This window comes from Quercus robur, chromosome 5, assembly GCF_932294415.1.
Source record: "Quercus robur chromosome 5, dhQueRobu3.1, whole genome shotgun sequence".
NCBI lineage: Eukaryota > Viridiplantae > Streptophyta > Magnoliopsida > Fagales > Fagaceae > Quercus > Quercus robur.
Genome location: NC_065538.1, coordinates 62,793,398 through 62,805,922, shown reverse-complemented (window position 1 = coordinate 62,805,922; position 12,525 = coordinate 62,793,398). Strand labels below are relative to the sequence as shown.

Here is a 12,525-nt window from a genome sequence, read left to right as displayed (position 1 = left end):
GCATGCCACTGCTGATTCCATTTGAATGACTTCAAAAGAGGACAACAGCGCCCCACAACTTCCAGAGATTCTTTTGACAAGGAACAAAGCGTCATGTCCAGCTCCTCCAATAATGAAAGTTTTGCAGCCACTTTGCTCAATCCCTCATCCGAAATGCAACGGCAACATACAAGATGAAGGCGTCTAAGCTGACTTGAACTGCAAAACTACCAATGATGTGACAAAAAATAAAAATAAAATGAACCAGCAGTTATAAACAGACAAGTAAATACAAAAACGTCGAAGAATTCTTCATCCTACAATTTCATTATTGGAGACAAATAGCTTGAACCCACCATATTGTGAACTGCAGTAAGTCATCAGAGAAATATTCTTTAGAACCTCCGGTTTATTGTGGCCCGTAATTCAATTGGAGGGCTGCAATGTGTTGATGTACTGTCTATTTTCTATTGTACAAACAGAAATTGTTAAAAGAATAGAAAACAACATATCTAGTTGGGAACATTCTCTGGGCCAAGCAATCCAACCTTCCTACCTGAATTTGAAGCTATGAATCAAATTACTTGTGACTCTATGTCAGCTGACAACATAAGCAAGCTTGCCCATATATAAAAAACAAGAAAACTATACAAAGTAAAGCTTGCATATGCTGATACTTTTTGGTTTTTTTTTTGGGTGGTGGGGGACTGTGGGTAGGGGGAATTCTTTAATTTAGTGACTAAACTGATTGCGCCCCAAATTTTTTTGAAGAAGATAGAATGAGTTAAGTTATTTTTCTCTTTGATATAAGTGGTCGTTGGAGTAGGAAAAATTAGAAACAACCTGTGTACATGGGCTTGTGGTGTGTTTAAAGTTCATAATGCTTGTGGATTAAGGGTTAGGTTTTGTTGATCAGTAAGTGTGAAAACTTTAATAAGAATAGAGGGAAAACATTACATCCACTGTACATAGGAAGTATGCAGACGCTGTAAATGGGAATCAGTTAAGAGTGCATAAATCCAAAAATTCTAGCAAATTATAAAAAGAGTGGCCACTTAGAACGGCCATCCAGTCAAAAAGAGTATGAAGAAGTAACAACTTTAGATCTGAGGGTGAACACTCAATGTCTTCAAATGTGTGATTATTACACTCTCTCCAAAAAAGCCACATAAGACATAAAGGTATAGCACCCCAAATATCTGCATTTCAATGCCGACCAAACCCCCCCTGCCCAAAACTTCACCAAGACCAAAACGCTCTTAGGTATAACCCAAGCTAACCCAAACATGTCAAACACCATAGACCATATATATCATATGCAAAAGGGCAATGAATTAACAACTTATCAACGGACTCACCACTTTGCTAACAAATGCAACACCAATCTACCACACAACCCCCTGCTTACAGAGGATGAGAAACTTAGACACCTTCAATCGAGCATTATTGGGGAAATGGTTTGGTTGTAGTACTTTGAAGAGGCAGGAGATCAATTTTGAAGAAGAGTGATTGGTGAGGGGAAGCTTGGGGTCAAGGGATAACTGAGAGACTCAGCAGTAGTCATGGACTCATGGGTAGTCCAATAAGAATAGGCACATGTGATGCCAAGTTGCCAACACTTCTATTGAAGATATTGATTCCCTTTCTTTAATTTATAATGTAGTTTTTTAGGAGTACTTTGCATGGTTATCAAAATAGAACCAACAATGGACCCAATTAAATAGACTAGTTCACTATTTCATTGATTAAACTAGTGGTTTGTTAGTTGAACTGTGGAAAAAGAAATGAACAATGAGCTCAATAAATGAAGTAGTTATAAAGCAATTATTATTATTATTTTTTTAAATCACATGACATAATAAATGATCATTAGTGTAGGACAAATTAGAAACAACCTGTATACATGTGCTTGTGTTGTGCTTAAAGCTCATAATACTTGTGGATTAGCATTATGCATTTTTGATCAATACGTGTGAAAACTTTAATAAGAATAGAGGGAAAAAACATTACATCCACTGTACATAGGAAGTATACAGAGGTTGTGAATAGTACATAAGTTCAAAAAGTCTAGCAAATTAGAAAAGGAGTGGCCACTCAGAACAGCCAAACAATCAAAAAGAGTACGAAGAAGTAACAGCTCAGATTCGAAACAGAACCAACAATTGACCCGATTAAATAGACCAATTAAATGGACTTACACATTATGATTTTATAGTATAATTTTTATAATTCTATTAAACTTAACAATAAACCAAAAATACACAAACAAAAAATGAACAAAATTCATACAACAATTAACAAACAAATAGAAATCGATGGTTAAAAAAAAGAAAGGTACCTTTGGGTGATGTAGGCGAGGAGATTGTCGGCACCGAAGTTCTCGATGTGGATATCTTGTAAGTGGCCGCAACTGCGATCGATGGCGTGGATGCACATCTTCTCGAGGTCGTAATCCATGACACCCAGATTGCGAATGTCGATGGAGTTCCACATGGAAGGGTCCTTGCTGATGTTGCGCCACAGCATGCACACCTTCTGCGCGGTCTCTAGGATTTCGATTGTGCCCAGCCTCTGGAGAATCGACACCGTCACGTCCCTTGGGAGTTCGAGCCAATTCCGGCACTCCTCACTAGAAGAAGAAGAAGAAGCAGAAGAAGAAGAAGGGGACTTCATTTTCTTCCATGCTCTATCTGGAGGCATTGGAAATGTTTTCTGGGGTTTGGGATTGTCTGACAGTCTGAGAAACGTTTTTCGAAACGCCTATATAAAGTCTTCGAGAAGATGTGCATCAGTTCAAACGTTTTTTTTTTTTTTAATAGAAAATTTAACATATGAAATCTGCTTTTATCTTAATTATTAATTATCAGACTAAGATACTAATTAGATTTTGGTGTAGACGAAAAATAAATTTTAAATATTTTATTCAATTATCAAAGGCTTTATCAGTCGAGGTTATTTTCAAAAAAAAAAAAAATTTCCATGGTATTAATTGTGCTTATTTGAATTTACTTTTTTTTTTTTTTTTTTTTTTTTTTTTGAGAATCAAAACGGTGAAACTTCATTAAGGTAGGCTCTCAAAGTCAGCCAAAAATACAGATGCAAGGTCTGGTGGTACTTCTTCCATCCAGACGGACATGTTAGGAGTTATGAATGCTCTCCTTGCGAGTGAATGTGCTAATTTGTTACAATGTCTCTTAGCAAAAGATAAAGTCGCTCTAGAGAATTGAGACAGCAGGAATAGGATATCAGCAGCAATGTTTCCGTAGTGAGTTAGTTGGCTGCCACCACTCTTCAGATTCTTTATAAGGAGTTCGGAGTCTCCTTCCAATGTTATATCGTCGAAACCAAGCTCCAAAGCAAATTTATTTGAATTTACTTGAGTTGCTTGTAAGGGGTGTTGTTAAAGTTTTTTTTTGGTAAATTACAAATTATACACTTAAAGTTTGAAGGTGTTTCTATTTTATACCCAAAATTTCAGAATTTGGATTTTAGCCCATAGAGTTTGAGCTGTTTGGATTTTACATCTTGACGTTTCAGAATTTAAATTTTACCTCCTAAAGTTAAGGAATGTTTGGATTTTATACCCAAAATTCTAAAACTTTAGGATATAAAATCCAAATACTCCCAAATTTTAGAAAGTAAAATTCAAATACCCTTAACAGGTAAGATACATTATTAAAGTATTAATGTAAAATAGATAAAGTGACTTTTTACTTTTTAGTAATGCTAAATACATTTTCAAATGGAAATACTTTTAATATATAGAGTTTTTAGAATACAATTTTCAATTTTAAAATATTTGAAATAAACATTCTAAAAAGTAAAAACACTGCATGCCAATTATTTACAGCGCAGTAAATATTTAGAAAAATGCAAACCTCACATTGTGTCACTAAAAACAACTTTTTCTTAAAAATTGATACTCATACCCAAATACTCAATACACACTTTTGCATTATAAGTTACCTAAAAAATTAGTTTTTCACATCTTACAAATTCATTATTGGAGACAAATAGCTTGAACCCACCATATTGTGAACTGTAAGTCACCAGAGAAATATTCTTTAGAACCTCCGGTTTGTTGTGGCCCATAATTCAATTGGAGGGCTGCAATGTGTTGGTGTGCTGTCTATTTTCTTTTGTACAAACAGAAATTGTTCAAAGAAAAGAAAACAACATATCTAGATGGGAAGATTCTCTAGGCCAAGTAATCCAAGCTTCCTACCTGAATTTGAAGCTATCAATCAAAGTACTTGTGACGATGTGTCAGCTGACAACATAAGCAAGCTTTCCCAAATGTAAAAGACAAGCAAACTATACGAAGTTTGTAACAAGTCTATAGAAGACAAAGGATATATGTGTGCTCCCCACCCTCAAAGCTTGCATATATGCTGATACTTTTGGGGGGGGGGGGAGGCTGCGCGTGGGGAATTAGGCTCAATGTGGTTGCAACAAACCACTCATTGTGTGCAAGAGTGACGAAACTAATAGCAGCCCAAATTTTGTTGAAGAAGAAAGACCAAGTTAAACTATTTTTCTCTTTGATAGAAGTGATAATTGGCAGGGGTGGAGCTGTGTTGAAGGTTGGGGGGCCCATGATATAAGTGATAATTGATTGGCGTTGGAAAAATTAAAAACATACCGTGTATATAGGCTTGAGTTAGATTTGTCAAAATTTACATCTAATAAAAAAATATAGACGTAGTTTTTAGCCATTACCTATAAACTAATTTGTAAGTAAACTTTGTTTTTTTAGTTATGGTATGACTCTTATTTAGTTTTAATTAAATATAATACTAGTTTAAGCATTGTAAATTTTTGTTAAATTCTTTATTATTTAGTAGTTACTATAAAATTCATGTTACATTATTATTATATATTTTTTCAAATGAAATTATACTCTTAAAGGTGTTGAAATTATAATCTTTACCATATATGTATTAACAAACAATGGATTGTAAACTATATATCTTAAACTCATAATTAATGTTAATGTGGTCGTCTCACATTTTTTAAACTCAAATTGCAAACAAGATCGAATCTTAGACTGGCCTCTTGTATAATGACAAAAGGATTGAATAATTTCTTTTGCCAATATTCGAAAGACAAGATGTAACTAATTTCATTGTGCCTTTCAAAAAAAAAAAAAAAAACTATTTTCATTTTGGTAAATCTACAAAAGAGTTATGATTCGAAATTTTGACGACTCACATAGACTTCTTGTAGCCATGTGCTTTGATTTATAATTAAAATGTAGTGAGATCATGTGTGTTAATGTTGTTGAGAGATTGAGTGATGACCAAAAGTATGAAAGAAAGAGTAAACACAAAGGTTTATTTAGATCAGCTTGACAGCCTACATTCACAATAAAGACCCCAATGGCTACATATTCTCTATTAAGCACTTTTGTTTACAATAAACCCAATGTAGAATTTATATGCTAAGAACCCTATAACTAACCATAGACTAACCAAAATTAATTTGATTATTTTATAAGTACATGAGTTTACAATTGATTTGGGTCACCTAAACCACAATATGTCTAACAATGGGCGTTTGAAATATTACAACATTGATATGTTTTGGGACATCTTCCCTTCTACTAAGTGTATAGAAAGTGAAAATAGAGATATATACATAAAACTTTTTAAGGGATCGATAGTTTTGAGTCCACATTAAAATGAGTACTCTATAAATATGGTAACAGTTCGACCGCTAAATCATATCACTTACATAAATTATTTATTTTGCTAAGGTTTACATAGCTTATATATATCATACCAATTTGTTTTTAGAATTCTTTCTCAAAAAATTTGTTTTTAGAATCCTCTCGTACCCAATTATGCAAAACTATACCTAAAAAAAAATTTATACAAAACTATAAATTTGGACGTCATCAAGTTTGGGAAGGGACATCGAAGCATTATAAACTTAAACTTGGTTATTTTATTTCACCCACAATTAAATGATGATATCTCTCTTTGCCCTGGATTGGGAGTTGTTGGGGGTATTGCAATTTTTATTTTATTTATTTTTTAACTTCTGGTGTGTGTATAAAATATAAAATATTTTATTGTGAAGAATTGTAAAATAAACAATAGAAAGTAAGGTGTGTTATTAAAGTGATAATGTAAAATAGATAAAGTGACTTTTACTTTAGGTGATGCGAAATACATTTTTAGATGAGAATAATTTTAATATATAGTGTTTTAAGAACACATTTTTCAATTTTACAATAATTTAAATATCCATTCTGAAAACACTTCATAAATATTATGAAAAACGTGAACCTCACATTGTGTCAAAAAAGAAACGTTTCTTAAAAACTGATACTCATACCAAACACCTTATTATGCGTTTTTTTTTTTTTTTTTTTTTTTTTATAAAGAAACATTGATGCGCAACGCACATTTTTTGCATTATAAGTTTCCTAAAAATAGTTTTTCAACACACTTTTATCAAGTTTGTTTTCAAATTGTTTTGAAAACAAAAGCACCAATTCCCTTTCTGCCTTTCCCAAACTATGATTACAACACTTTTTTTTTTCCCCAAATTAAAATGTATAATATGTTTCTTTTAATTAAAATGTAGATATATTTAGGTTATCTGGAATAAGGCAACCACTATGAGAAGTTAAACATTATCAGAGGAATGTACCATTTGTAAAATTTTTTATATATATATATATATATATGTTACTGTAGCTCAAAACTCCAAATAACCCAAAAGCTTTACCAAGAAACTTATTAAATGAAAGAGCACTTAGACGATAGATAACTAAGCATTGTAGGCACTATGGATTAGGAGATGTTTCAGGAACAGCTCACCCCTGCCTCCCATTGCAAGGGGTGAGATGTTTCCAAAACATCTCACCAATTTTGCCTTCTTGCCCACTCAAATTTGGTTTTCATCTTTCTCCTCTTTTCAACCATATTTTCAGGCTGCTATTTAAAGGTTTTTGGGAGCTTAGATTTCTTCAACTTAGTGTCTCTAGAAAGGTCTCAATGTCTAGTTTCCATATGTTCTAATTTCACATGATTTTGAGTTACGATTGTCTAGATATCGTGTCTGGAATGGAAGTGACACATTGTAGCAAATTTAATAGCATTATTTTTGAAAAAATAATTTCCCCCAATCTAGAGAAGATATTGTCGAGCCCTTTTTATGGAAGGTAGATAACTCATCATAATTTAATCTGGTCCAAGTGGATTGCACTAGTTGTGGTTGGATCGGGACAATTTATTGCACTAAACACCCCAAAAACATCCTTTAACCTAAAAAATAATACATTTACATAGGGTATTAGTATTTTCTTGATATTTTATTTGTTTCAAATCTGATTTTGGCCCTTGAATGGTCATTTCAAAGGTAATTTCATGATCTTCAAAATGGTTAAAATTTTGTCTAGCTCAATTGAATGGTTAGATAAAAAAATCTACATTTCATTTCAAAGGTAATTTCATGATCTTCAAGATGGTTAAAATTTTATCTAGCTCAATTGAACGGTTAGATTAAAAAATCTACATTTTAACCATTCCTAGTTAGAGTTTAGTTAGCATTGGTCAAACTTTGCCAGAAATGGCAAGTTTGAATTAAAAAAAAAAAAAAAAAAACCTTGGATGGTTTGTTTCATCGTTTAGTTAGGGTAGATACAAATCTTAAATGTATTTCCCTATTTTCTTAGCTTTGGATACACGGTTTTCATTTTTTAGGACTTAAATCAGCATTTTGGCACATTTATTGAGGCCAAACAAAATATGGTATCAACAACATAGTTGTGGTATTTCTACCACCGTCAAGCTCTTGATTGAGACCTACCCCTTTTAATACCCCAACTAGAACTAAGCACTAAACAACTATTACAAACCTAGCTAGAATAATGTCTTTAATTTTCCACAATGGAAATTTCCCCTTTTATATATATATATATATATATATACATATCTTTTTCAAATTTCATATTACATAGGTATAAAAAATGTGGAGTTTTGTATCATTATTGTATTTGATTATTATTCAGATGTTTTATTTATTAAAATTTTTATTCTAAATTCAAATGTCTTCTTTTGCTAGAATTACATTAACATGTTGAGAAGTGACTTTAAACTGCATACAAAAGGTAATTAATGAAATTACTAATTAGAGAAATGTCACACAAAACAAGAATAGATTATCTTTTGAAACTAACACTTGTTTAGAGTTTAGAAATTCTGAGCTTAAGCTTATATAACATAAATAGTCGAAAATTTATTGTATGTTAAAACAAAGGAGAATGTGCTGGGTATGAATAGCCTAATAAAATTCAAATGTTGACATTGTAAATTTCCATATTTTCCTATGCTTCTATTTGAATAAAGAATGACATATGTTTGTGGGTTTAAAAAAAAATTATTTTCATGTTATTGTTTATGTTTATTATGTTTTTATTTAATTGTCATATTCAAATAATAATAATTCTTAATTAATATATTTGTATTCATTTTATATCTTTTAAGTTGTGTATAAAAAATAAACAAGTTGGAATTTATCAATTAGATGATATCCCTGACTACATGCAAGGCACAACAACAAACATACAAAGAAAAATAAATATAAATCATAATTATTTTATTTGAATTAAATTACAATGTGAAATAAGATTATAATTTTTATAAAAATTACAATATAATATTATCCACTTTGGTGCTTTGTTGTTATTGCAACTGTGTGCCATGTACATTTTTCACTATTTTTTTTGTTCAATTGCATCCTTTGGGATTTCTTTGAATTCGAGAAGTAAGAAAAAATAGTTGTAGGCCAGACCAAGGTAAAATTCGCCACAATAGTAGAATAGCAATTACTAAAAAGCTAATGCAAGTTGCAGCCAACATTTATGTGCTAACAACTTTAATCTATGATATTGAAATGAATAATTTTTTTTTTTTTTAATTTACACCCGTGTTATATATATATATATGAAACCGTAAGTATGATTCTCGATAGTGTCACAAATTGATCCACTAATTTAGGAGCCACTCAAGATATAAGCTTGTTGCCCACAAGAATTTGATCAATTTAGACTACGGTTACCACTAGAAGCCCATCTCTTTAAGTCGATTTCTTTAAAAGATTCAAAAAATATCATTGATTCTATTTTCCTTCAAATGCACCTAAAAGTGAGAATAAAAAATTATAAATATAATATAAAAAAATAAGGTTGGATTATCTATAGATACTGAAACTTGTTTAGAGCTTAGAAACTCTAAGCTTAGTTCCTTTCGAATAAATAGAAAGAAAATGATTTGTATGTTAAAAATGAATGAGAAGAGGGAATTCAAATATTGACATCAAAATTTCTATATTTTCCTATGCTTCTATTTGAATAAATAATAACATATGTTTTTTTGGATCAAATTAAACAAAAATATTTATTTTCATGTTTATGTTTATTTTTTTGATTTTTTGTTCAAGTGTTATATTCAAAAATAATAATTCTTAACTAATATATTTGTAGCCCTTTTAGAATTTTTTTTTAATTAGGTATAAAAAAAAATAAACAAGTTGGCATTTCACAAACTATTTATAAAAATAAAAACAATATTAAGCAATTCTATAATGGATGTGTAGATTTTTTTTTTTTTTTTTTTCCAAAAGCCTAATCGTTGGTGTCTTAAAGTTTTAAATTATTTTTAAAACTTAAAGATTATTTAGCTTCATCTTAGCCTGCCTCTTGCTTAAGAGTACTTTTGTTGTTCATTATTTAGATTTAGCTAAATGAGTAAAAGTGTGTTATTTACAATGTTTTAAACACCATAATTTTAGTTAGGACAAAGTTTGTAAGCAATGGCTACAAACTCCCACTAAAAAAATTAACATGGTAACATAATTTTAAAATATAATTGTTGGATTACATGTTATTTATGTTCTTAGCATATATGCCAAAATTCGTTCAAATTGGATATTATTTACTATGTGATCCACAAACTTATTTTTCATGCATAATTTAATACTATAAAATTTTGAAATTTAAACATTTGATTGACAACATATTTATCGATCTTTAATCTTTTTGAAATTTTGCATAAATATATAAGAAAATATAATCTAATGGTTGATTTGTCAAAATTTACATCTAATAAAAAGATATAAGAGAAGTTTGTATTCATTACCTACAAACTATTTGTAAGCAAACTTTGTTCTTTTATTTATTGTATAACTCTTACTAAGTTTTAATTTAATGTCATATTAGTTTAAGCATTGACGGATTCTGTTAAATTCTTTATTAGTTAGTATAAAATCCATTTTAAATAATAATAATAATTTTTTTAAAAATGAAATTATAATATTTATTGGATATGTATTAACAAACAATGGATCATAGACTTATATATCATAAACTCATAATGTTAATGTGGTCCTCTCACATTTTTTTTTAACTCATAATAAAAACAAAATCGGATCTTAGACTGACCTTTTGTATAATGACAAAAGGATTAATTATTTTTACTTATGCCAATTTTCGAAACACAAGATGAATAACTAATCCATTGTGCCTTTAAAAAAGAAAAAACTAATTTCTTTGTAGTAAATCTACAAAAGAGTTATGATTCAAAATTTTGACCGCCCACTAATTAGACATCATGTTACCTTGTGCTTTGATATATAATTAAAGCAATGCCGGCTTAACAGTATAAGCCATTGTTGCAGCCACCTAAGGCTCCTAGTATAAAAAAGGCCCCAAATTTTAATTTAATTAGGCCCAAATATTAGCCCATAAATAAAATAATATATATTTTTTCAAATAAAAACAAGAAAAAAAAGAGAGAGAAGTAGAAATGTTATGTTCATAATATTTTCACAACAAATCCTAAGTAGCAGGTTGTTATTGATGGCAAAAAAGTAATATCAATAATAAGTTTAAATTAGAACCAATAATAGCTTAACACCTAGGACTTGTTGTGAAAAATAATGTGAATATAGCATTTCTCAAAAAAAAAAAAAAAAAAAAGAGCAATACACAAAAAATTCATATTATTAACTAGTTCTTACCTAAATCCACCACTAACATTATTCTTTTACTTACCACTATCATTTAACCACATCAATAAGTGTGAAAAGTTTTGTCAAATTTTTTAAATTCTACGTGATTCATGTTGATTTGTAATAATTTTATATCTAAAACAAGTTAATAGAGTTTAAATAATATTTAAAATTTTAAAAGTCATATTTAAATATATAAAAGACCTCAATTTCAATTTTCGCCTTAAGTCCCCAAATGCATCAAGTCACCTAGTGAAATCATAGTTGTTAATTTTATTGAGAGATTAAATGATGAGCAAAAGCATGAAAGAAAGAGTAAATATGACGATTTACTTAGTTCGTCCCGACAGCCTACATCCACAATAAAGCCCTTGATGGTTTCATATTCTCTATTAAGCACTCTTGTTTACAATGAATCCAATATAGGATTTATATACTAAAAAACTATAGAACTAAACATAGACTAACCAATATTAATTTGATTGTTTTATAAGTACATAAGTTTACAATTGGTTTGGATCACTTAAACCATAATATGTCTAACAATAGGTGTTGAAATACTACAACATTGATGTGATTTGGGACATCTTCCCTTATGCTAAGTGAGAAGAAAGTGAAAATATCAATGCATAAATAAAACTTTGGAGAAATTACACTTTACCACCTTAAACTATACCCTAAATTACACTTTACACCCTAAACTATTCAAATGCACATTTTGCACACTAAACTTTGACATTTGTTACACTTTGCGGCCCAAAGTTAGTTCTAATGTTATATTAGAAAGAAATTGATAGCTTGTGAATTGCATGTGATTTTTACTTAGGTAACACATAGTTTAAAGAGAAAAACACTTTCTTCCCAATCAATTAAAAACAAAAGCTCTCTCACATTCGTAGCATATCCTCTTTCCCCAAATAAAAAATCTGTCAAACCTTAAATCCCCAACAGCCCTCACACGAACGTCTCAACGGCTCCTCTTCTCCTCCCACAAGTTCCAAGTACTAAACCAGTATGATGTAACATTTTATGAGTGAGAAAAGGTATTTACTCTTGTACTCTAATACAACCGTGGAATTAGAGGACGTATACACCTATAGTATATAAAAATGTTATCTTCTTTCTTTTTAAAATACACATTGAAGTATTGATGAAGCTTTGAACCAAAAATGTATCAGTTTTCTTCATTAGAGTAAAAAGAATGTCTTGTACTCAAAAATTTCAATACATATAAAGGTCGATCACAATGTGAACTACTTGTACTATCACAAGACTTGAGCTTGGGCCCACTTAAGGACATGAGTGGCAATGTAGTAAAGTCTCATATTGTAATATAAGAGATCAAAAGAGTGTCTTGTATTCAAAAATTTCAATACATATAAAGGTCGATCATATGTAACAACTCTTTTCAATCTAATAATAAAAGTAAGTTTGTTGTATATAGTATCCTGTTCTATTCCACATCTTCTAGTAATATTGTATGTATTGTTAGTTGTTTACATTCTCAACCAACTTCCATAATAATCT

The 12,525-nt window shown here is 30.2% G+C and overlaps 1 protein-coding gene across 5 annotated transcripts in view; it reads right to left on the bottom strand.

Moving 5' to 3' along the window:
- The window catches only part of LOC126726617 (F-box protein SKIP19-like), a 30,821-nt gene extending 28,076 nt beyond the window's left edge, over positions 1-2,745 (bottom strand). Inside the window, exons 1-3 of one of the 5 annotated variants that reach the window (XR_007656009.1) lie at positions 2,318-2,484; positions 336-446; positions 50-198 (exon numbers count right to left, since the gene is read on the bottom strand). Coding sequence is in view for 3 of the 5 variants with exons in the window: in XM_050431900.1 (XP_050287857.1) it covers positions 2,318-2,679 (362 nt within the window). In the remaining 2 variants the exon portion in view is untranslated. Of the gene's footprint in view, positions 1-49; positions 199-335; positions 536-2,317 lie in introns of those variants that run through there. The other 4 variants (XR_007656008.1, XM_050431899.1, XM_050431901.1 and 1 more) reach the window with 4 other exon arrangements.
- Between the last annotated feature and the right edge of the window lie 9,780 nt (positions 2,746-12,525).